This window comes from Oncorhynchus mykiss, chromosome 21 (assembly GCF_013265735.2).
Source record: "Oncorhynchus mykiss isolate Arlee chromosome 21, USDA_OmykA_1.1, whole genome shotgun sequence".
In the NCBI taxonomy this organism is placed as follows: domain Eukaryota; kingdom Metazoa; phylum Chordata; class Actinopteri; order Salmoniformes; family Salmonidae; genus Oncorhynchus; species Oncorhynchus mykiss.
In genome coordinates, this window is record NC_048585.1 from 7,834,731 (window position 1) to 7,860,372 (window position 25,642).

The 25,642-nt window shown below is 46.4% G+C and overlaps 1 protein-coding gene across 2 annotated transcripts in view; it reads right to left on the bottom strand.

The window, feature by feature from the left end:
* Positions 1-2,419: 2,419 nt before the first annotated feature.
* LOC110516645 (uncharacterized protein KIAA0930 homolog) overlaps positions 2,420-25,642 on the bottom strand; it is a 62,026-nt gene continuing 38,803 nt past the window's right edge. Inside the window, exons 4-11 of one of the 2 annotated variants that reach the window (XM_036956728.1) lie at positions 25,326-25,430; positions 21,563-21,640; positions 20,659-20,760; positions 15,771-15,911; positions 13,697-13,885; positions 7,294-7,453; positions 6,858-7,013; positions 2,420-4,636 (exon numbers count right to left, since the gene is read on the bottom strand). In XM_036956728.1, coding sequence (XP_036812623.1) covers positions 4,596-4,636; positions 6,858-7,013; positions 7,294-7,453; positions 13,697-13,885; positions 15,771-15,911; positions 20,659-20,760; positions 21,563-21,640; positions 25,326-25,430 — 972 coding nt within the window. In that variant the 3' untranslated portion in view covers positions 2,420-4,595. The remainder of the gene's footprint in view (positions 4,637-6,857; positions 7,014-7,293; positions 7,454-13,696; positions 13,886-15,770; positions 15,912-20,658; positions 20,761-21,562; positions 21,641-25,325; positions 25,431-25,642) is intronic. The other variant, XM_036956729.1, reaches the window with a different exon arrangement.

Below are 25,642 nucleotides of genomic sequence, written 5' to 3' on the forward strand. Positions count from 1 at the left end.
AAGCACACCATTTTGGATGCAGGGAGAGGGCCTGTAAGGTCACAGTCTGTTTTCCACAAGGCATCATCAGTTGGTGTGAAAGGATGCTCTTTCCTTCGTCTCTAGGTTTGGTTGTTTCCAAGTGTCCTTTTTGTCTGTCGCTGAGGTGAGGCAATGCAGCCGTCGCCTGTCTGAAACATTTTGTAGTCATTGATTTAACATGGGGAATAAATTCATCAACAATTCAACGGGTAGCACTTGTTTTTCTTGTCACTGGTGGTCGGTCGGTACCGCCTGGTGGTCGGTCGGTACCGCCTGGTGGTCGGTACCGCCTGGTGGTCGGCCGGTACCGCCTGGTGGTCGGCCGGGACCGCCTGGTGGTCGGCCGGCACCGCCTGGTGGTCGGCCGGCACCGCCTGGTGGTCGGCCGGGACCGCCTGGTGGTCGGCCGGGACCGCCTGGTGGTCGGCCGGGACCGCCTGGTGGCCGGGACCGCCTGGTGGTGGTCGGTAGAGGTTCCTCTCTACAGCTCTGGACCAGCAGTTATAATACTGAGACGGGGGGGGGGGTTCTCTCTACAGCTTTGGACCAGCAGTTATAATACTGAGACAGGGGGGGGGGGTTCTCTCTACAGCTTTGGGCCAGAGAGCCCGCTGGACTCCACTCAGAAACCACCTTGGCATAGTGGCATAGTAAGTGGCATAGTAATAAACCAGGGAGAACTCCAGACCCTAGTAGTATGATATGACCGTAATAAACCAGGTAAAACTCCAGACCCTAGTATGATATGACATAGTAATAAACCAGGTAAAACTCCAGACCCTAGTAGTATGATATGACACAGTAATAAACCAGGTAAAACTCCAGGCCCTAGGAGTATGATATGACATAGTAATAAACCAGGTAAAACTCCAGACCCTAGTATATGATATGACAGTAATAAACCAGGTAAAACTCCAGACCCTAGTAGTATGATATGACAGTAATAAACCAGGTAAAACTCCAGACCCTAGTATGATATGACAGTAATAAACCAGGTAAAACTCCAGACCCTAGTATGATATGACAGTAATAAACCAGGTAAAACTCCAGGCCCTAGTAGTATGATATGACCGTAATAAACCAGGTAAAACTCCAGACCCTAGTAGTATGATATGACACCGTAATAAACCAGGTAAAACTCCAGGCCCTAGTAGTATGATATGACAGTAATAAAAAATGACTATGTGGACTATGATGGGGCCAGATATTTTCTCGTCAGGTCATAGGGTTAGAATGACCAGGACTGTGACAGTAGAATGACCAGGACTGTGACAGTAGAATAACCAGGACTGTGACCAGGACTGTGACCAGGACTGTGACAGTAGAATGACCAGGACTGTGACAGTAGAGTAACCAGGACTGTGACAGTAGAATGACCAGCACTGTGACAGTAGAATGACCAGGACTGTGACCAGGACTGTGACAGTAGAATGACCAGGACTGTGACCAGGACTGTGACAGTAGAATGACCAGGACTGTGACCAGGACTGTGACAGTAGAATGACCAGGACTGTGACAGTAGAATGACCAGGACTGTGACAGTAGAATGACCAGGACTGTGACCAGGACTGTGACAGTAGAATGACCAGGACTGTGACAGTAGAATGACCAGGACTGTGACCAGGACTGTGACCAGGACTGTGACAGTAGAATGACCAGGACTGTGACAGTAGAATGACCAGGACTGTGACCAGGACTGTGACAGTAGAATGACCAGGACTGTGACCAGGACTGTGACCAGGACTGTGACAGTAGAATGACCAGGACTGGTCACAGGTATGCAGGGTTGTATCATCTGGAAATAAAAGTCACAATGTCTTCACTATTGTGTTGATACGGTCTAGGTAGCTCAGCCACCCACAGTTTGAATAGGAAACCAATTTGATCACATTCTCTCTTATTAACACATACAGTAAATAGTCCTATTTTAGACTGTAATACATGACCAGAGGGGATCTGGGTGCAAAGGCTTGTCTAGGCTACCTGTAGCTGTGGTTTATCAGTAGGCTACCTGTAGCTGTGGTTTATCAGTAGGCTACCTGTAGCTGTGGTTTATCAGTAGGCTACCTGTAGCTGTGGTTTATCAGTAGGCTACCTGTAGCTGTGGTTTATCAGTAGGCTACCTGTAGCTGTGGTTTATCAGTAGGCTACCTGTAGCTGTGGTTTATCAGTAGGCTACCTGCAGCTGTGGTTTATCAGTAGGCTACCTGTAGCTGTGGTTTATCAGTAGACTACTCTAGACCAGCTGTGGTTTATCAGTAGGCTACTCTAGGACAGCTGTGGTTTATCGGTAGGCTACTCTAGGACAGCTGTGGTTTATCAGACTGAAGCAGGAGTTGACCAATCAAATCATGAGGCGAATCAGTCTTAACACCAGTAATTTGTCCCTCTTTTCGGTGCTTTTGTGTCAATTATTTTAATAAACAATATAAAGTGTTGGGACAAATGCCAGTTCAGCAATGGACTCATATAATTCACCACATAATGCTACAAATGAAGAAACACAGAGTATGTATATACACAGAAGTATGTGGACACCCCTTCAAATGAGTGGATTTGGCTATTTCAGCCACACCCGTTGCTGACAGGTGTATAAAATCGAGCACACAGCCATGCAATCTCCATAGACAAACATTGGCAGTAGAATGGCCATACTGAAGAGCTCAGTGACCTTCAATGTGGCACCTTTCCAACAAGTCAGTTGGTCAAATTTCTGCCCTGCTAGAGCTGCCCCCGGTCAACTGTAAGTGCTGCTATTGTGAAGTGGAAACGTCTAGGAGCAACAACGGCTGTGGTAGACCACAGAACGGGACCGCCGAGTGCTGAAGCCCGTGGCAACACTCGCTACCGAGTTCCAAACTAACTAACTATGGAAGCAGTTTGGGGAAGGCCCTTTCCTGTTTCAGCATGACAATGCCCCCTGTGCACAAAGTCAGGTCCATACAAAAGTGGTGTGTCGAGATCGGTGTGGAAGAACTTGACTGGCCTGCACAGAACCAGTTGGGGGAGACCCAACTCCATACTAATGCTCATGATTTTGAAATGAGATGTTTGACGACCAGGTGTCCACATACTTTTGTCCATGTAGTGTATGTATGTTCTGTCTAAATGGTTTTAGTTAGAAGCTCAAAATGTTGAGGCAGTGTCGACATTTAATTATATTTTGTGTGGCAGGAATGGGCTTCCATAAATACAACTATCCCAGGCTCGCTCCCTCCCCCTTCTCCTCATAGTCGTGTGAGTCGCTCCAGAATTGGAATTGATTAGCATATCACTCAGTAAATCCACACCCCCTTAGTTCCAGACAGTCCCACAGTCACCAGGCTCTACATAACAGCAGCCTGGGGACGAGACCAGACAGAAACAGGGTTTAGTATCTTACCGCTACTAAAGCTGAGTATCAGCAGGCCCTGCGTTTCTATATTCAGCCATCTTGTTCCAGTGCTGAGGAAAAACTTTCTCACACGTGTGTGTGTGTGTGTGTGAATTTCCACATCATTGTTTTTTAATTTTTCTATATAGATGATAATTTCGGTTCCCTGTTGAAAGTTCGTCACGTTAAACTGAAGAGTTGAAGGGTCTCCAGACTGTGAGCCTGATGGAAGCCTACTCCCTGGTCAATACGGTGCCCTTCTGGTCTCAGAGTAACATCCTTTATGTGCCAGTGGTGTGCTGATAGACTGAAGGCAGCACATCCACAAAGCCCTGGGACTTAGACAACGATGTTAGACACACAGACACACACTCCCTTTAACCTTCCCCGCCTCGCAGACAGAAACACAAACACGCAACGACAAAACAGACAGAAGCTTTATGTTCCCATCAGAAGAAGCGTAACCTTTCCTAAAGGCTTATCAGTGAATAGTTAAGCAGCAGGATATTTACAAGAAAACAGGAGACGTTGTCCAAAATGGCACCCTATTCCCTTTTACAGAGCACTACTTTAGATCAGAGTCCACACAGGGCTAAGGCCAACGTTAGTGCACTAAACTGGGAAGAGAGTTCCATTTTAGATTCGTCCAGAGACATTCTAAATAATTTTAGTTCCAGGTCAGAGTTCAGCCAATGGTACTGCACTTCACGACCATTGTGATCCTGACAGGACAGGTGGGTTGCTATGCCCGTTTCCCTGGCGACCGCCTCACACCCACCGGCGAATCCTCATCGAGCAGGAACATGACAGGGAAGAGGCACTTTTTTGATTGGCTGGTTTTCATTGTTCCAAAGTTGTTTTTTAGTCACCTCTTGCCATTGACTCCAGGTTTGGTTGTAGTTCTCTGTCTCGCCACCAGATGGTGGTAGTGTTGCTGTAATTCCTCCATCTCACCACCAGATGGTGGTAGTGTTGCTGTAATTCCTCCATCTCACCACCAGATGGTGGTAGTGTTGCTGTAATTCCTCCATCTCACCACCAGATGGTGGTAGGGTTGCTGTACTTCCTCCATCTCACCAACAGATGGTGGTAGTGTTGCTGTAGTTTTCCATCTCACCACTGGTTTGTAGTGGTGCCTGATGCAGGAAGGCACTTCGTAGGGAGGCTCTGGGGCAGTTAGGAGGACTGGAGCTCTGATCTGCTATGTCATCAGGATGGGCTTCTGTCTCACCTCCAGGATATCTGATGACAGACAACAGAGTCAATGAGCAGTCAATACTGTAATTTACACGACAGGGACAGTCCATAATGGCTCCCTGTCCTCTAGAAAGTGTAAAGAATCTAGATTAGAGGACGCTAGCCGCACCCTCAGAGCATGGCCAGACCAGCTGGCTGTTGTGTTATCAGAACATTTTCACTCTCTCTAGCTCAGGTTGTTATCCCCACCATCGTCCCCCTGCCCAAGATGTCCCCCCCAATGGACATTTACCCTGCCCCCCAATGGACAATTACCCTGTCCCCCCACAGGGTCTTGACCTGAGGTGATAGGGAACCATTAGGGACTGATGGTGTGTGGGTCTTAACCTGAGGTGATAGGGAACCATTAGGGACTGATGGTGTGTGGGTCTGGACCTGAGGTGATAGGGAACCATTAGGGACTGATGGTGTGTGGGTCTTGACCTGAGGTGATAGGGAACCATTAGGGACTGATAGTGTGTGGGTCTTGACCTGAGGTGATAGGGAATAGTGACCCATTAGGGACTGATAGTGTGTGGGTCTTGACCTGAGGTGATAGGGAACCATTAGGGACTGATGGTGTGTGGGTCTTGACCTGAGGTGATAGTGACCCATTAGGGACTGATGGCGTGTGGGCCTTGACCTGAGGTGATAGGGAACCATTAGGGACTGATAGTGTGTGGGTCTTGACCTGAGGTGATAGGGAACCATTAGGGACTGATAGTGTGTGGGTCTTGACCTGAGGTGATAGGGAACCATTAGGGACTGATAGTGTGTGGGTCTTGACCTGAGGTGATAGGGAACCATTAGGGACTGATGGTGTGTGGGCCTTGACCTGAGGTGATAGTGACCCATTAGGGACTGATAGTGTGTGGGTCTTGACCTGAGGTGATAGGGAACCATTAGGGACTGATAGTGTGTGGGTCTTGACCTGAGGTGATAGGGAACCATTAGGGACTGATAGTGTGTGGGTCTTGACCTGAGGTGATAGGGAACCATTTGGGACTGATAGTGTGTGGGTCTGGACCTGAGGTGATAGGGAACCATTAGGGACTGATGGTGTGTGGGTCTTGACCTGAGGTGATAGGGAACCATTTGGGACTGATAGTGTGTGGGTCTTGACCTGAGGTGATAGGGAACCATTAGGGACTGATGGTATGTGGGTCTTGACCTGAGGTGATAGGGAACCATTAGGGACTGATGGTATGTGGGTCTTGACCTGAGGTGATAGGGAACCATTAGGGACTGATGGTATGTGGGTCTTGACCTGAAGTGATAGGGAACCATTAGGGACTGATGGTGTGTGGGTCTTGACCTGAGGTGATAGGGAACCATTAGGGACTGATGGTGTGTGGGCCTTGACCTGAGGTGATAGTGACCCATTAGGGACTGATGGTGTGTGGGCCTTGACCTGAGGTGATAGGGAACCATTAGGGACTGATAGTGTGTGGGTCTTGACCTGAGGTGATAGGGAACCATTAGGGACTGATAGTGTGTGGGTCTTGACCTGAGGTGATAGGGAACCATTTGGGACTGATAGTGTGTGGGTCTGGACCTGAGGTGATAGGGAACCATTAGGGACTGATGGTGTGTGGGTCTTGACCTGAGGTGATAGGGAACCATTTGGGACTGATAGTGTGTGGGTCTTGACCTGAGGTGATAGGGAACCATTAGGGACTGATGGTATGTGGGTCTTGACCTGAGGTGATAGGGAACCATTAGGGACTGATGGTATGTGGGTCTTGACCTGAGGTGATAGGGAACCATTAGGGACTGATGGTATGTGGGTCTTGACCTGAAGTGATAGGGAACCATTAGGGACTGATGGTGTGTGGGTCTTGACCTGAAGTGATAGGGAACCATTAGGGACTGATAGTGTGTGGGTCTTGACCTGAGGTGATAGGGAACCATTTGGGACTGATAGTGTGTGGGCCTTGACCTGAGGTGATAGGGAACCATTAGGGACTGATGGTATGTGGGTCTTGACCTGAAGTGATAGGGAACCATTAGGGACTGATGGTGTGTGGGTCTTGACCTGAGGTGATAGGGAACCATTAGGGACTGATAGTGTGTGGGTCTTGACCTGAAGTGATAGGGAACCATTAGGGACTGATAGTGTGTGGGTCTTGACCTGAGGTGATAGGGAACCATTAGGGACTGATGGTATGTGGGTCTTGACCTGAGGTGATAGGGAACCATTAGGGACTGATGGTGTGTGGGTCTTGACCTGAGGTGATGCGGTGCAGCGGCAGGGTGACGTAGGTCAGGTGGGAGTAAAGCAGGAAGTACTCCTCCGTACGGTTCAGTTTGAGCCAAGATCCCACCAGGGACCGACCTGTACCCGACAGGGAGCGAGACCGCAGGTTGGACTGGTTACACAGGTCTGCATGGGGTCACATGATCCAGGTTATAGGTTAAACACTCTCTCTCTTCAACACATCCAGGTTCTACACTCTCTGTGTCTTCAACACATCCGGGTTCTATACTCTCCAACACATCCGGGTTCTACACTCTCCAACACATCCGGGTTCTACACTCTCCAACACATCCGGGTTCTACACTCTCCAACACATCCGGGTTCTACACTCTCCAACACATCCGGGTTCTACACTCTCCAACACATCCTACACAACACGTGGTGTTTGGGTATAAAATATCATTACCCTCGTCGTCCTCTTCCCTGAAGAACTCTTCACTATCGTTGGCTGAGTGACTCTTCTTCATCTCAGTGATACGGTTCCTGGGGACCTTCCGACGGAGAGAAGGGGAGAAGAACGAGGGGCGGTTCCTCTCCGGGGTGGGAGGGGTGCTGAACGACGTCACCTGACCAAACAGAACACAGACAGCCAATCAGAACCAACGTACTACAGAGAAAACACACAGACAGCCAATCAGAACATATCTAATACTATCATCAGTTGCTCTTATACCTGTGTAGTTAAACTGTAGTAAATTAAACATGGCAGTAACTCAGTAGTAATATAATATACTACAGTAACTCAGTAATATAACATACTGCAGTAACTCAGTAGTAATATAATATACTACAGTGTATTAAACATGGCAGTAACTCAGTAGTAATATAATATACTACAGTAACTCAGTAATATAACATACTACAGTGTATTAAACACGGCAGTAACTCAGTAGTAATATAACATACTGCAGTACCTCAGTAGTAATATAATATACTACAGTGTATTAAACATGGCAGTAACTCAGTAGTAATATAATATACTACAGTGTATTAAACATGGCAGTAACTCAGTAGTAATATAATAGTGTATTAAACATGGCAGTACCTCAGTAGTAATATAATATACTACAGTGTATTAAACACAGCAGTAACTCAGTAGTAATATTAGTGTATTAAACATGGCAGTAACTCAGTAGTAATATAATATACTACAGTAACTCAGTAATATAACATACTGCAGTAACTCAGTAGTAATATAATATACTGCAGTAACTCAGTAGTAATATAATATACTACAGTGTATTAAACACGGCAGTAACTCAGTAGTAATATAACATACTGCAGTACCTCAGTAGTAATATAATATACTACAGTGTATTAAACACAGCAGTAACTCAGTAGTAATATTAGTGTATTAAACATGGCAGTAACTCAGTAGTAATATAATATACTACAGTAACTCAGTAATATAACATACTGCAGTAACTCAGTAGTAATATAATATACTGCAGTAACTCAGTAGTAATATAATATACTACAGTGTATTAAACACGGCAGTAACTCAGTAGTAATATAACATACTGCAGTACCTCAGTAGTAATATAATATACTACAGTGTATTAAACACAGCAGTAACTCAGTAGTAATATTAGTGTATTAAACACGGCAGTAACTCAGTAGTAATATAATATACTACAGTAACTCAGTAATATAACATACTACAGTAACTCAGTAGTAATATAATATACTACAGTAACTCAGTAGTAATATAATATACTACAGTGTATTAAACACGGCAGTAACTCAGTAGTAATATAATATATTACAGTAACTCAGTAATATAATATACTACAGTAACTCAGTAGTAATATAATATACTACAGTGTATTAAACACGGCAGTAACTCAGTAGTAATATAATATAATAGTGTATTAAACATGGCAGTACCTCAGTAGTAATATAATATAATAGTGTATTAAACATGGCAGTACCTCAGTAGTAATATAATATACTACAGTGTATTAAACATGGCAGTAACTCAGTAGTAATATAATATAATAGTGTATTAAACATGGCAGTACCTCAGTAGTAATATAATATACTACAGTGTATTAAATATGGCAGTACCTCAGTAGTAATATAATATACTACAGTGTATTAAACACGGCAGTAACTCAGTAGTAATATAATATACTACAGTAACTCAGTAGTAATATAATAGTGTATTAAACATGGCAGTAACTCAGTAGTAATATAATAGTGTATTAAACATGGCAGTAACTCAGTAGTAATATAATATACTACAGTGTATTAAACACGGCAGTAACTCAGTAGTAATATAATATACTACAGTAACTCAGTAGTAATATAATAGTGTATTAAACATGGCAGTAACTCAGTAGTAATATAATAGTGTATTAAACATGGCAGTAACTCAGTAGTAATATAATATACTACAGTAACTCAGTAGTAATATAATAGTGTATTAAACATGGCAGTAACTCAGTAGTAATATAATATACTACAGTAACTCAGTAGTAATATAACATACGACAGTGTATTAAACATGGCAGTAACTCAGTAGTAATATAATGTCAATCCAGTATATCCTCCAGAACAACCCCCAACTGAGTCAAATCCAGTCTATCCTCCAGAACAACCCCCAACTGAGTCAGACAGTCTCTCAGGACATACAGAACCTCAGGACATACAGAACCTCAGTTAAAGGGGGACAGAACCTCAGGACATACAGAACCTCAGGACATACAGAACCTCAGTTAAAGGGGGACAGAACCTCAGGACATACAGAACCTCAGTTAAAGGGGGACAGTCTCTCAGGACATACAGAACCTCAGGACATACAGAACCTCAGTTAAAGGGGGACAGAACCTCAGGACATACAGAACCTCAGGACATACAGAACCTCAGTTAAAGGGGGACAGAACCTCAGGACATACAGAACCTCAGGACATACAGAACCTCAGTTAAAGGGGGACAGTCTCTCAGGACATACAGAACCTCAGGACATACAGAACCTCAGTTAAAGGGGGACAGAACCTCAGGACATACAGAACCTCAGGACATACAGAACCTCAGGACATACAGAACCTCAGGACATACAGAACCTCAGTTAAAGGGGGACAGTCTCTCAGGACATACAGAACCTCAGTTAAAGGGGGCAGAACCTCAGGACATACAGAACCTCAGGACATACAGAACCTCAGTTAAAGGGGGACAGTCTCTCAGGACATACAGAACCTCAGGACATACAGAACCTCAGGACATACAGAACCTCAGGACATACAGAACCTCAGTTAAAGGGGGCAGAACCTCAGGACATACAGAACCTCAGGACATACAGAACCTCAGTTAAAGGGGGACAGAACCTCAGGACATACAGAACCTCAGGACATACAGAACCTCAGTTAAAGGGGGACAGTCTCTCAGGACATACAGAACCTCAGGACATACAGAACCTCAGGACATACAGAACCTCAGGACATACAGAACCTCAGTTAAAGGGGGCAGAACCTCAGGACATACAGAACCTCAGGACATACAGAACCTCAGTTAAAGGGGGACAGAACGTCAGGACATACAGAACCTCAGGACATACAGAACCTCAGGACATACAGAACCTCAGGACATACAGAACCTCAGGACATACAGAACCTCAGTTAAAGGGGGACAGTCTCTCAGGACATACAGAACCTCAGGACATACAGAACCTCAGTTAAAGGGGGACAGAACCTCAGGACATACAGAACCTCAGGACATACAGAACCTCAGGACATACAGAACCTCAGGACATACAGAACCTCAGGACATACAGAACCTCAGTTAAAGGGGGACAGTCTCTCAGGACATACAGAACCTCAGGACATACAGAACCTCAGTTAAAGGGGGACAGTCTCAGGACATACAGAACCTCAGGACATACATAACCTCAGTTAAAGGGGGCAGAACCTCAGGACATACAGAACCTCAGGACATACAGAACCTCAGGACATACAGAACCTCAGGACATACAGAACCTCAGTTAAATGAGGACAGTCTCTCAGGACATACAGAACCTCAGGACATACAGAACCTCAGTTAAAGGGGGACAGTCTCAGGACATACAGAACCTCAGGACATACATAACCTCAGTTAAAGGGGGGACAGAACCTCAGTTAAAGGGGGGACAGTACCTCAGGACATACAGAACCTCAGGACATACAGAACCTCAGTTAAAGGGGGGCAGAACCTCAGTTAAAGGGGGACAGTACCTCAGGACATACAGAACCTCAGGACATACAGAACCTCAGTTAAAGGGGGGACAGTATCTCAGGACATACATAACCTCAGTTAAAGGGGGACAGTATCTCAGTTAAAGGGGAACAGTATCTCAGGACATACAGAACCTCAGGACATACAGAACCTCAGTTAAAGGGAGACAGTACCTCAGTTAAAGGGGAACAGTATCTCAGGACATACAGAACCTCAGTTAAAGGGGGACAGTACCTCAGGACATACAGAACCTCAGTTAAAGGGGGACAGTACCTCAGGACATACATAACCTCAGTTAAAGGGGAACAGTATCTCAGTTAATGGGGGACAGTACCTCAGGACATACAGAACCTCAGGACATACAGAACCTCAGTTAAAGGGGAACAGTATCTCAGTTAATGGGGGACAGTACCTCAGGACATACAGAACCTCAGGACATACAGAACCTCAGGACATACAGAACCTCAGTTAAAGGGGAACAGTATCTCAGGACATACAGAACCTCAGGACATACAGAACCTCAGGACATACAGAACCTCAGGACATACAGAACCTCAGTTAAAGGGGAACAGTACCTCAGGACATACAGAACCTCAGTTAAAGGGGAACAGTGCCTCAGTTAAAGGGGGACAGTATCTCAGGACATACAGAACCTAAGGACATACAGAACCTCAGTTAAAGGGGGACAGTATCTCAGGACATACAGAACATCAGTTAAAGGGGAACAGTACCTCAGGACATACAGAACCTCAGTTAAAGGGGGACAGTACCTCAGGACATACAGAACCTCAGTTAAAGGGGAACAGTATCTCAGGACATACAGAACCTCAGGACATACAGAACCTCAGGACATACAGAACCTCAGTTAAAGGGGAACAGTACCTCAGGACATACAGAACCTCAGTTAAAGGGGAACAGTGCCTCAGTTAAAGGGGGACAGTATCTCAGGACATACAGAACCTCAGGACATACAGAACCTCAGTTAAAGGGGGACAGTACCTCAGGACATACAGAACCTCAGTTTAAGGGGAACAGTGCCTCAGTTAAAGGGGGACAGTATCTCAGGACATACAGAACCTCAGGACATACAGAACCTCAGTTAAAGGGGGACAGTATCTCAGGACATACAGAACATCAGTTAAAGGGGGACAGTACCTCAGGACATACAGAACCTCAGTTAAAGGGGGACAGTACCTCAGGACATACAGAACCTCAGTTAAAGGGGGACAGTACCTCAGGACATACAGAACCTCAGTTAAAGGGGGACAGTACCTCAGGACATACAGAACCTCAGTTAAAGGGGGACAGTACCTCAGTTAAAGGGGGACAGTACCTCAGGACATACAGAACCTCAGTTAAAGGGGACAGTACCTCAGGATATACAGAACCTCAGGACATACAGAACCTCAGTTAAAGGGGACAGTACCTCAGGATATACAGTACCTCAGGACATACAGAACCTCAGGACATACCTCAGGACATACAGAACCTCAGGACATACAGAACCTCAGGACATACAGAACCTCAGGACATACAGAACCTCAGGACATACAGAACCTCAGGACATACAGAACCTCAGTTAAAGGGGAACAGTATCTCAGGACATACAGAACCTCAGTTAAAGGGGGACACACACGTTACAGAATAGAAGTGTGTTCCAGCCATCTACATGTCCATTCCTGGGCTCTGACTATTTCATGTTGGATATTCTGTGGGTCATTTCTCTGATTATGAAACCATTTCCCCTCCATGTATATCTATGTACCTGAGGACATGGAATGTTTGTGGTTCTACCATAATGCTTTCCCGACCCTCTAGTCTAGCGGACGGTCAGCGCCCCGACCCTCTAGTCTAGCGGACGGTCAGCGCCCCGACCCTCTAGTCTAGCGGACGGTCAGCGCCCCGACCCTCTAGTCTAGCGGACGGTCAGCGCCCCGACCCTCTAGTCTAGCGGACGGTCAGAGCCCCGACCCTCTAGTCTAGCGGACGGTCAGCGTCCTGTGTTTGAGTGTACAAAACATTATTGAACACGTTCCTAATATTGAGTTACACCCCCTTTTGCCCTCAGAACAGCCTCAATTATTTGGGATATGGACTCTACAAGGTGTCCAAAGCCTTCCACAGGGAAGCTGGTCCATGTTGACACCAACGCTTCCCACAGCTGTATCAAGTTGGCTGGATGTCCTTTGGGTGGTGGACCGTTCTTGATACACACAGGAAACTGTTGAGTGTGTAAAACCCAGCAGCGTTGAAGTTCTTGACTCAAACCGGTGCTCCTGGCACCTACTACCGTACCCCGTTCAAAGGAACTTAAATCTTTAGTCTTGCCCATTCACCCGCTGAATGGCACACACATACAATCCATGTCTCAATTGTCTCAAGGTTTAAAAATCCTTCTTCAACCACCTGTCTCCTCCCCTTCATCTACGCTGATTGAAGTGGATTTAACAGGTGACATCAATCAGGGATCACAGCATTCACCTGGTCAGTCGGTCATGGAAAGAGGTGTTCCTAATGTGTCCATGCACGTTTTTTGTGTGTCCTAACCCTCTCGTATATGTGTGTGTGTGCGTGCGTGCCTATTTGTCTACTCTACCTACCCTCTCGTGTAGGGGTGAGTCCAGGTCCTCCTCTGTGCCGCAGGGGGACGTGTCTCCGGTCGGGACCCGGCTGACCGCCATCTCAGCGTGACCTTTGCCCTGCGGCCCCTTCATCCTGACAAACTCCATGTTGTTGTACTTATAGAAGCCGAACGACATGCGCTGGGCCATCTTCGCTGCCACACTCACCTACAAGACAAACACACAACACGAAGACTTGATATGGATCGTTTTGAATCTTGTCTTGTATTTCACCATCAACTACAAAGTCCTGTGTTTTTCTGTTAGTAATGTCTGGTCCACAAACTACAAAGTCCTGTGTTTTTCTGTTAGTAATGTCTGGTCCACAAACTACAAAGTCCTGTGTTTTTCTGTTAGTAATGTCTGGTCCACAAACTACAAAGTCCTGTGTTTTTCTGTTAGTAATGTCTGGTCCACAAACTACAAAGTCCTGTGTTTTTCTGTTAGTAATGTCTTGTCCACAAAGTCCTGTGTTTTTCTGTTAGTAATGTCTGGTCCACAAACTAGAAAATCCTGTGTTTTTCTGTTAGTAATGTCTGGTCCACAAAGTCCTGTGTTTTTCTCTGTTAGTAATGTCTGTAAACTCCATTTCATTAAGACAAACATATCCAGTTTCCTTCTTTCCAAGGTCTTTATGTAATTCAAGCAGTAAAGTTTCTCACAGCTTGAGGCTGATTTCACATTTTCACAGAATATTCAGAAATATGTTTCTACAACTTGATTGGAGTCCACCTGTCATAAATTAAATTGATTGGACTTACTTTGGAAAAGCACACACCTGTCTATATGAGGTCGAAGGAATTGTCCACAGAGCTCCGAAACAGGATTGTGTCGAGGCACAGATCTGGGGAAGGGTACCAAAACATTTCTGCAGTGTTGAATGTCTCCAAGAACACAGTGGCCTCCATCATTCTCAAATGGAAGACGTTTGAAACCACCAAGACTCTTCCTAGAGCCGGCTGCCTGGCCAAGCTGAGAAATCAGAGAGAAGGGCCTTGGTCAGGGAGGTGACCAAGAACCCAATGGTCACTCTGGCAGAGCTCCAGAGTTCCTCTGTGGAGATGGGAGAACCTTCCAGAAGGACAACCATCTCTGCAGCACTCCACCAATCAGGCCTTTATGGTAGAGTGGCCAGACGGAAGCCAATCCTCAGTAAAAGGCACATGACAGCCCTCTTGGAGTTTGCCAAAAGGAATCTCAGACCATGAGAAACAAGATTCTCTGGTCTGATTGAACTCTTTGGCCTGAAGGCCAAACGTCATGTCTCGAGGAAACCTGGCAGCATCCCTATGGTGAAGCATGGTGGTGGCGGCATCATGCTGTGGGGATGTTTTTCAGCGGCAGGGACTGGGAGACTAGTCAGGATCGAGGGAAAGAAGAATGGAGCAAAGTACAGAGAGATCCTTGATGAAAAGCTGCTCCAGAGCGCTCAGGACCTCAGACTGGGGTGAAGGTTCACCTTCCGACAGGACAATAACCCTAAGCACACAGACAAGACAACGCAGGAGTGGCTTCAGGACAAGTCTCAATGTCCTTGAGTGGCCCGGCCAGAGCCCGGACTTGAACCCGATCCAACATCTCTGGAGAGACCTGAAAATAGCTGTGCAGCGACACTCCCCATCCAACCTGACAGAGCTTGAGAGGATCTGCAGAGAAGAATGGGAGAAACTCCCCAAATACAGGTGTGCCAAGCTTGTAGCATCATACCCAATAAGACTGGAGGCTGTAATCACTGCCAAAGGTGATTCAACAAAGTACTGAGTAAAGGGTCTGAATACTTATGTAAATTTGATATTTAAAAAAAAATATTAACACAATTGCAAAAATGCTTGTCGTATTGTGTATCGTGTAGATTGATGATTTAAAAAAAATAATGATAATAATAATGAAATAAATAGAATAATGATGTAACAAATTTTGGGGAAAAAGTCTACGGGTTCGCAAACTTTCCAAATACACTGTAGGGGAATTCTCCAGAGAGAGGAATCCCAGATATATATCTATAGAGTAGAGAGACATCCCAGATATACATCTATAGAGTAGAGAGACTTACTCTGTTGTCGTAAACCTTCTTCAGAGCTTCGTAGCGGATGGAACCTTGGAAGACGACTCCTTGGAACGTGTTGCTCTTATCACTGGCTACCAACTCCACACACACCATCTCCCCCTCGCCTACCGTCATGTCACAGAACACCTACACACACACAGAGAGACAGAGAGGGAGACAGAGAGGGAGACAGAGAGGGAGACAGAGAGGGAGACAGAGAGGGAGACAGAGAGGGAGACACAGAGAGAGGGAGACACAGAGAGAGAGACACAGAGAGAGAGAGACACAGAGAGAGAGACACAGAGAGAGAGAGACACACAGAGAGAGAGACACACAGAGAGAGAGACACACAGAGAGAGAGACACACAGAGAGACAGACAGAGAGGGAGACAGACAGACAGAGAGAGACAGGGAGAGAGAGAGACGCACACGTTAGAACAGTGATTCTCAACTAGTGGGTTGCGACCCAAATTGGGTCTCGGGAGGTTCTGAATGGGTCGCGGGTATCTCTAATGAACTTATCCTCTGCAGGAGAGGTAACTCTGGGTCTTCCTTTCCTGTGGTGGTCCTCATGAGAGCCAGGTAACTCTAATGAACTTATCCTCTGCAGCAGAGGTAACTGGATCTTCCTTTCCTGTGGCGGTCCTCATGAGAGCCAGGTAACTCTAATGAACTGATCCTCTGCAGGAGAGGTAACTGGGTCTTCCTTTCCTGTGGCGGTCCTCATGAGAGCCAGTTAACTCTAATGAACTTATCCTCAGCAGGAGAGGTAACTGGGTCTTCCTTTCCTGTGGCGGTCCTCATGAGAGCCAGGTAACTCTAATGAACTTATCCTCTGCAGCAGAGGTAACTGGATCTTCCTTTCCTGTGGCGGTCCTCATGAGAGCCAGGTAACTCTAATGAACTGATCCTCTGCAGCAGAGGTAACTCTGGATCTTCCTTTCCTGTGGCGGTCCCTGTGGCGGTCCCTGTGGTGGTCCTCATGAGAGCCAGGTAACTCTAATGAACTGATCCTCTGCAGCAGAGGTAACTCTGGATCTTCCTTTCCTGTGGCGGTCCCTGTGGCGGTCCCTGTGGCGGTCCCTGTGGCGGTCCCTGTGGCGGTCCCTGTGGCGGTCCCTGTGGCGGTCCTCATGAGAGCCAATTTCATCTTAACGCTTGATGGTTTTTGCGACTGCACTTGAACATAAATAAAATTTGCTTTGATTTTGAAGAGACTTTCAAAGTTCATTACATTTTCCGGATTGACTGACCTTCATGTCTTAAAGTAATGATGGACTGACCTTCATGTCTTAAAGTAACGATGGACTGACCTTCATGTCTTAAAGTAACGATGGACTGTCATTTCTCTTTGCTTATTTGAGCTGTTCTTGACATAATATGGACTTGGTCTTTTACCAAATAGGGCCATCTTCTGTATACCACCCCTACCTTGTCACAACACAACTGACAGGCTCGAACCCATTAAGTAAAGAAATTCAACAAATTCACTTTTTACAAAACACACCTGTTAATACCTCATGAAACTTAGGGCTCCCGAGTGGCGCAGGGGTCTAAGAGGCGTCACTACAGTCCCTGGTTCGAATCCAGGCTGTATCACATCCGGACGTGATTGGGAGTCCCATAGGGCAGCGCACAATTGGCCCAGCGTTGTCTGGGTTTGGCCGGGGTAGGCTGTCATTGTAAATAAGAATTTATTCTTGACTGACTTGCCTAGTTAAATAAAGGTTAAATAAAAACACATTTAAAAAGCTGGTTGAGAGAACGCCCAGAGTGCAAAGCTGTCATCAAGGCAAAGGGTGGCTACTTTGAAGAATCTAAAATATATTTTGATTTGTTTAACACTTTTTTGGTTACTACATGATTCCATATGTGTTATTTCATAGTTTTGATGTCTTCACAAATTATTCTACATTGTAGAAAATAGTAAAAATAAAGAAAAACCCTGGAATGAGTAGGTGTGTCCAAACGTTTAACTGGTACTGTATATTATACTATATGTACTGTATGTATTTTTAAAATAACTTTTAAAAATACTGTGATTTAAATTATCAGCAGCGCTATTAAGTGGATTTGGTCGTCGTTGTCTGAAACCAGTGAACTTTACATTCTTCAAGAATATGGGCAACATTTTATAGTCATATAATTGGTTTATTAAATATCAATATAGCATAAAAAAAAATACTTTTCTATATTATTTTCCGCGATGTGAATATTAAGTCGCGACAGACAACCTGGTTCAATTATGTTTCCCGAAGCAAAACCAGTTGAGAACCGCTGCGTTAGAATACGGAGTGTCTGTTTACAGACATTGTTTGCAGAGTCAAGTCGTTTAGCTGAGAAAGCTGATACCAGGAACTGAAAAGACCGGTTCAATCACTGCTGTTTTATATTTTCACTGTAAAAACGTAAAGAAAGTCATCGATTTCCTTCCCAGGCAAATAATCCATTTGTAACTGTCTGCCATGAGGTTAATACACTAGAATCAGGGGTCTGCCATGAGGTTAATACACTAGAATCAGGGGTCTGCCATGAGGTTAATACACTAGAATCAGGGGTCTGCCATGAGGTTAATACACTAGAATCAGGGGTCTGCCATTAATACACTAGAATCAGGGGTCTGCCATGAGGTTAATACACTGGAATCAGGGGACTGCCATGAGGTTAATACACTAGAATCAGGGGACTGCCATGAGGTTAATACACTAGAATCAGGGGACTGCCATGAGGTTAATACACTAGAATCAGGGGACTGCCATGAGGTTAATACACTAGAATCAGGGGTCTGCCATGAGGTTAATACACTAGAATCAGGGGTCTGCCATGAGGTTAATACACTAGAATCAGAGGTCTGCCATGAGGTTAATACACTAGAATCAGGGGTCTGCCATGAGGTTAATACACTAGAATCAGGGGTCTGCCATGAGGTTAATACACTAGAATCAGGGGTCTGCCATGAGGTTAATACACTAGAATCAGGGGTCTGCCATGAGGTTAATACACTAGAATCAGGGGTCTGCCATGAGGTTAATACACTAGAATCAGGGGTCTGCCATGAGGTTAATACACTAGAATCAGGGGACTGCCATGAGGTTAATACACTAGAATCAGGGGTCTGCCATGAGGTTAATACACTAGAATCAGGGGTCTGCCATGAGGTTAATACACTAGAATCAGGGGTCTGCCATGAGGTTAATACACTGGAATCAGGGGACTGCCATGAGGTTAATACACTAGAATCAGGGGTCTGCCATGAGGTTAATACACTAGAATCAGGGGTCTGCCATGAGGTTAATACACTAGAATCAGGGGTCTGCCATGAGGTTAATACACTAGAATCAGGGGTCTGCCATGAGGTTAATACACTAGAATCAGGGGACTGCCATGAGGTTAATACACTAGAATCAGGGGTCTGCCATGAGGTTAATACACTAGAATCAGGGGTCTGCCATGAGGTTAATACACTAGAATCAGGGGTCTGCCATGAGGTTAATACACTAGAATCAGGGGTCTGCCATGAGGTTAATACACTAGAATCAGAGGACTGCCATGAGGTTAATACACTAGAATCAGGGGTCTGCCATGAGGTTAATACACTAGAATCAGAGGACTGCCATGAGGTTAATACACTAGAATCAGGGGTCTACCATGAGGTTAATACACTAGAATCAGGGGTCTGCCATGAGGTTAATACACTAGAATCAGGGGTCTGCCATGAGGTTAATACACTGGAATCAGGGGTCTGCCATGAGGTTAATACACTAGAATCAGGGGTCTGCCATGAGGTTAATACACTAGAATCAGGGGTCTGCCATGAGGTTAATACACTAGAATCAGGGGTCTGCCATGAGGTTAATACACTAGAATCAGGGGTCTGCCATGAGGTTAATACACTAGAATCAGGGGACTGCCATGAGGTTAATACACTAGAATCAGAGGACTGCCATGAGGTTAATACACTAGAATCAGGGGTCTGCCATGAGGTTAATACACTAGAATCAGGGGTCTGCCATGAGGTTAATACACTGGAATCAGGGGTCTGCCATGAGGTTAATACACTAGAATCAGGGGACTGCCATGAGGTTAATACACTAGAATCAGGGGTCTGCCATGAGGTTAATACACTAGAATCAGGGGACTGCCATGAGGTTAATACACTAGAATCAGGGGTCTGCCATGAGGTTAATACACTAGAATCAGGGGTCTACCATGAGGTTAATACACTAGAATCAGGGGTCTGCCATGAGGTTAATACACTAGAATCAGGGGTCTGCCATGAGGTTAATACACTAGAATCAGGGGTCTGCCATGAGGTTAATACACTAGAATCAGGGGTCTGCCATGAGGTTAATACACTAGAATCAGGGGTCTGCCATGAGGTTAATACACTAGAATCAGGGGTCTACCATGAGGTTAATACACTAGAATCAGGGGTCTGCCATGAGGTTAATACACTAGAATCAGGGGTCTGCCATGAGGTTAATACACTGGAATCAGGGGACTGTGGCTTTTAAATGGACCGACAGCATCAGGGGTGTATTCATTAGTTAGATTCCGTTGTGAAAAATGTCTTGTCTGTTGCTAAAACGTTTTGCAACGGAAACCGTTTACTCTAACGAACCAACGGAAGCAAACAGAGGAAATGGAATGAAATGGGGGAGGTTCCTACCTGAATTTGTCCAATAGAAACTCTCGTTTTCATTGTAAAACGTTTTCCATTTGGAGTAAATGGTTTCCGGGTTGCAACGGAGACCGAATAATGAATACACCCCAGGTCACATTTCAACACACAGCCCATCTCCCAGGGGGCCCTCCTAGAGGCCCCGGCAGTCAATCACAACCTGTCAGGTGCCTGATTGGGGAGGAGGGGATTGTGGGCGGTTGTCACGGTTACCTCCTCAAAGTTGTCAATCATGAAGAAGATGTTGGGGTAGCTCATCTTAGACTCCTCTCCTTTACTGTCCATGGCGTGTTTACTTGGTGACGCATACACTTGCTGTGATGAGAGAGAGAGGGAGAGAGAAAGTAAGGGAAAGAGAGGGACCAGGAGAGATACAGAGAAAGGGAGAGGAAGGGGGGGAGAGAGAGAGAGAGGAAGGGGGGAGAGAGAGAGAGAGAGAGGAAGGGGGAGAGAGAGAGGAAGGGGGAGAGAGAGAGGAAGGGGGGAGAGAGAGAGGAAGGGGGGAGAGAGAGAGGAAGGGGGAGAGAGAGGAAGGGGGAGAGAGAGGAAGGGGGAGAGAGAGGAAGGGGGGAGAGAGAGGAAGGGGGGAGAGAGAGGAAGGGGGGGAGAGAGAGAGGAAGGGAAAGATGGACGATGAGAGAGCGAGAAAGGGTGAGAGCGAGAAAGGGTGAGAGAGCGAGAAAGGGTGAGAGAGAGAGAAAGGGTGAGAGAGAGAGAGAGCGAGAAAGGGGGAGAGAGAGCGAGAAAGGGGGAGAGAGAGAGAGAGAGCGAGAAAGGGGGAGAGAGAGAGAGAGAGAGCGAGAAAGGGGGAGAGAGAGAGAGAGAGAGGGGGAGAGAGAGAGAGAGAGAGAGCGAGAAAGGGGGAGAGAGAGAGAGAGAGAAAGGGGGAGAGAGAGAGCGAGAAAGGGGGAGAGAGAGAGAGAGAGAGAGAGCGAGAAAGGGGGAGAGAGAGAGAGCGAGAAAGGGGGAGAGAGAGCGAGGAAGAGAGAGAAACCGAGAGAGAGAGAGAGAAAGCAAGAAAGAGAGAGTTACTGGGTCAGGTTCTGTAGAGGCCCATCTATCCATAGCTACATCAGTAAATCCAATGGGATGTAGTCTGAAGAGTCCTGTCTCTTACCTGAGACTTCTTCCTGTGAATGTGGATGTCTCCTGCGTCTGAGCGCGTGCAGACGGCACACGTCACCACATAGTCCAGCTGATAGGAAAAAAAAAAAAGAGGTCATGAACTTGGTTTTATTCAACCATATTCTGAACTAGAGTTTCCTGGAAAATTACAAGTGGCCCAGCGGTCTAAGGTACTGCATCGCAGTGCTAGAGGCGATACTACAGACCTGGGTTCATTCAACTGGCAACTGAGGTCAGCCTGCAGACACCCGGCCTGCCACAAGGAGTCGCTAGAGAGCGATGAGCCAAGTAAAGCTCATCGCTCTGTAGCGACTCCTTGTGGCGGGCCGGGTATCTGCAGGCTGACTTCAGTCGCCAGTTGAACAGTGTTTCCTCCGACACATTGGTGCGGCTGACTTCCGGTTTAGGCTGGCGGGTGTTAAGGAGCGCGGTTTGGCGTGTCATGTTTCAGAGAACGCACGACTCCACCTTCGCCTCCCGAGCCCGTTTGGGGAGTTGCAACGACGAGACAAGATCGAAATTGGGGAGAATAAGGGGAAAATATTTAATAGATAACATTTTTACACCCAAAGTGTGATGGGTGACAATATTAGGCTATCACTATCAATGACGTGTTATCCTAGTGAATTACGTGTTAGCCCATAGGCCTATATGTTTTGGTTTGAATCACAGCTAAAGATGCCAAATAACAATTAAGCACATTAATCCCCTTTAGAACCAGTGTAAAGCCAAACTGGAATACATAGGCAGCCAAACTGGAATACATAGACAGCCAAACTGGAATACACAGACAGCCAAACTGGAATACACAGACAGCCAAACTGGCACACATAGACAGCCAAACTGGCACACATAGACAGCCAAACTGGCACACATAGACAGCCAAACTGGCACACATAGACAGCCAAACTGGCACACATAGACAGCCAAACTGGCACACATAGACAGCCAAACTGGCACACATAGACAGCCAAACTGGCACACAGACAGCCAAACTGGCACACATAGACAGCCAAACTGGCACACATAGACAGCCAAACTGGCACACACAGACAGCCAAACTGGCACACACAGACAGCCAAACTGGCACACACAGACAGCCAAACTGGAACACACAGACAGCCAAACTGGCCTACACAGACAGCCAAACTGGCCTACACAGACAGCCAAACTGGCCTACACAGACAGCCAAACTGGCCTACACAGACAGCCAAACTGGCCTACACAGACAGCCAAACTGGCCTACACAGACAGCCAAACTGGCCTACACAGACAGCCAAACTGGCCTACACAGACAGCCAAACTGGCCTACATAGACAGCCAAACTGGCCTACATAGACAGCCAAACTGGCCTACATAGACAGCCAAACTGGCCTACATAGACAGCCAAACTGGCACACATAGACAGCCAAACTGGCACACATAGACAGCCAAACTGGCACACACAGACAGCCAAACTGGCACACACAGACAGCCAAACTGGCACACACAGACAGCCAAACTGGAACACACAGACAGCCAAACTGGAATACACAGACAGCCAAACTGGCCTACATAGACAGCCAAACTGGCACACATAGACAGCCAAACTGGCACACATAGACAGCCAAACTGGCCTACATAGACAGCCAAACTGGCCTACATAGACAGCCAAACTGGCCTACATAGACAGCCAAACTGGCACACATAGACAGCCAAACTGGCCTACATAGACAGCCAAACTGGCCTACATAGACAGCCAAACTGGCCTACATAGACAGCCAAACTGGCCTACATAGACAGCCAAACTGGCCTACATAGACAGCCAAACTGGCCTACATAGACAGCCAAACTGGCCTACATAGACAGCCAAACTGGCCTACATAGACAGCCAAACTGGCCTACATAGACAGCCGAACTGGCCTACATAGACAGCCAAACTGGCCTACATAGACAGCCAAACTGGCCTACATAGACAGCCAAACTGGCACACAGACAGCCAAACTGGCCTACATAGACAGCCAAACTGGCCTACATAGACAGCCAAACTGGCCTACATAGACAGCCAAACTGGCCTACATAGACAGCCAAACTGGCCTACATAGACAGCCAAACTGGCCTACATAGACAGCCGAACTGGCCTACATAGACAGCCAAACTGGCCTACATAGACACCGTGTCAGTTTCCAGTTTGGGGAAGATCATTTTTCACCATAAAAAATGCCCCTTTATAAGAAAGCATTACACGCAGAAACACTTTTGATACCAGTTGTTTCCCACTAATTAATTGCATTTTGGAACATTTCGTGCTCATAGCCTCCTGCCAGGTGCATTGCTGCCATTTTGGAACAGTTCGTGCTCATAGCCTCCTGCCGGGTGCATTGCTGCCATTTTGGAACATTTCGTGCTCATAGCCTCCTGCCGGGGGCATTGCTGCCATTTAGGAACATCGTGCTCATAGCCTCCTGCCAGGTGCATTGCTGCCATTTTGGAACATTTCGTGCTCATAGCCTCCTGCCGGGGGCATTGCTGCCATTTTGGAACATTTCGTGCTCATAGCCTCCTGCCGGGGGCATTGCTGCCATTTAGGAACATCGTGCTCATAGCCTCCTGCCAGGTGCATTGCTGCCATTTTGGAACAGTTCGTGCTCATAGCCTCCTGCCAGGTGAATTGCTGCCATTTTGGAACAGTTCGTGCTCATAGCCTCCTGCCAGGTGCATTGCTGCCATTTTGGAACAGTTCGTGCTCATAGCCTCCTGCCGGGTGCATTGCTGCGCTTATATGGACAAAAAGCTGAATAGTTTATCAACATTTTCAGCGGAACGGTCTGATCTGTTGAATCAGCCTCATTGATTTTGAAAATGTGTTATTTTTGTAATGCTAGTGGTAATTTGGGATCTATTATATCCCACAACTGTCCCAGACTAATGTTTGGAATATTTATTTCATACACAGAATATAATAGGTCAACTTTTGTACTAATGGGGAATAGTAACTTGACATAGGCTAGTTCTTTTGTTGTTCGTTAGGCCTACTCATCTCGTTGGCTGACGAAAAGGTTCAAAGAAAATGTGGACAGTTCTGCCGACATCTTCAATATAAGGAGGCGCTCAACTGCGTGCGTCCCTGATGTGGCTGTCTTCACTTGTAGCCTGTGAGAAGGACCCAAGATGGCTGCTAGAAGGACCCAAGATGGCTGCTAGAAGGACCCAAGATGGCTGCTAGAGGGACCCAAGATGGCTGCTAGAAGGACCCAAGATGGCTGCTAGAAGGACCCAAGATGGCTGCTAGAAGGACCCAAGATGGCTGCTAGAAGGACCCAAGATGGCTGCTAGAAGGACCCAAGATGGCTGCTAGAAGGACCCAAGATGGCTGGGTCGGGCCTGGTTAGTACTGGGACGGGAGACAGCCTGTTCAGGGTCGGGCCTGGTTAGTACTGGGACGGCCTGTTCAGGGTCGGGCCTGGTTAGTACTGGGGTGGGAGACAACCTGTTCAGGGTCGGGCCTGGTTAGTACTGGGACGGGAGACAACCTGTTCAGGGTCGGGCCTGGTTAGTACTGGGACGGGAGACAGCCTGTTCAGGGTCGGGCCTGGTTAGTACTGGGACGAGAGACAGCCTGTTCAGGGTCGGGCCTGGTTAGTACTGGGACGGGAGACAACCTGTTCAGGGTCGGGCCTGGTTAGTACTGGGACGAGAGACAGCCTGTTCAGGGTCGGGCCTGGTTAGTACTGGGACAGGAGACAGCCTGGGAATGAGCATGTTGTCATACCAACCTTCATTAAGATCAGATTCAGGTAAACACTCTCCTCCCAGTCGATGTCAGGTTCTCCTAAACCTGGAAGCTTCTTAGAGTCTCTCCTGTACACCTCCACATCTACCTGGAATATACAGAGATATATTATAGAATCATATCCACATCTACCTGGAATATACAGAGATACATTATAGAATCATATCCACATCTACCTGGAATATAGAGAGATATATACATTATAGAATCATATCCACATCTACCAGGAATATACAGATATATATTATAGAATCATATCCACATCTACCTGGAATATACAGATATACATTATAGAATCAT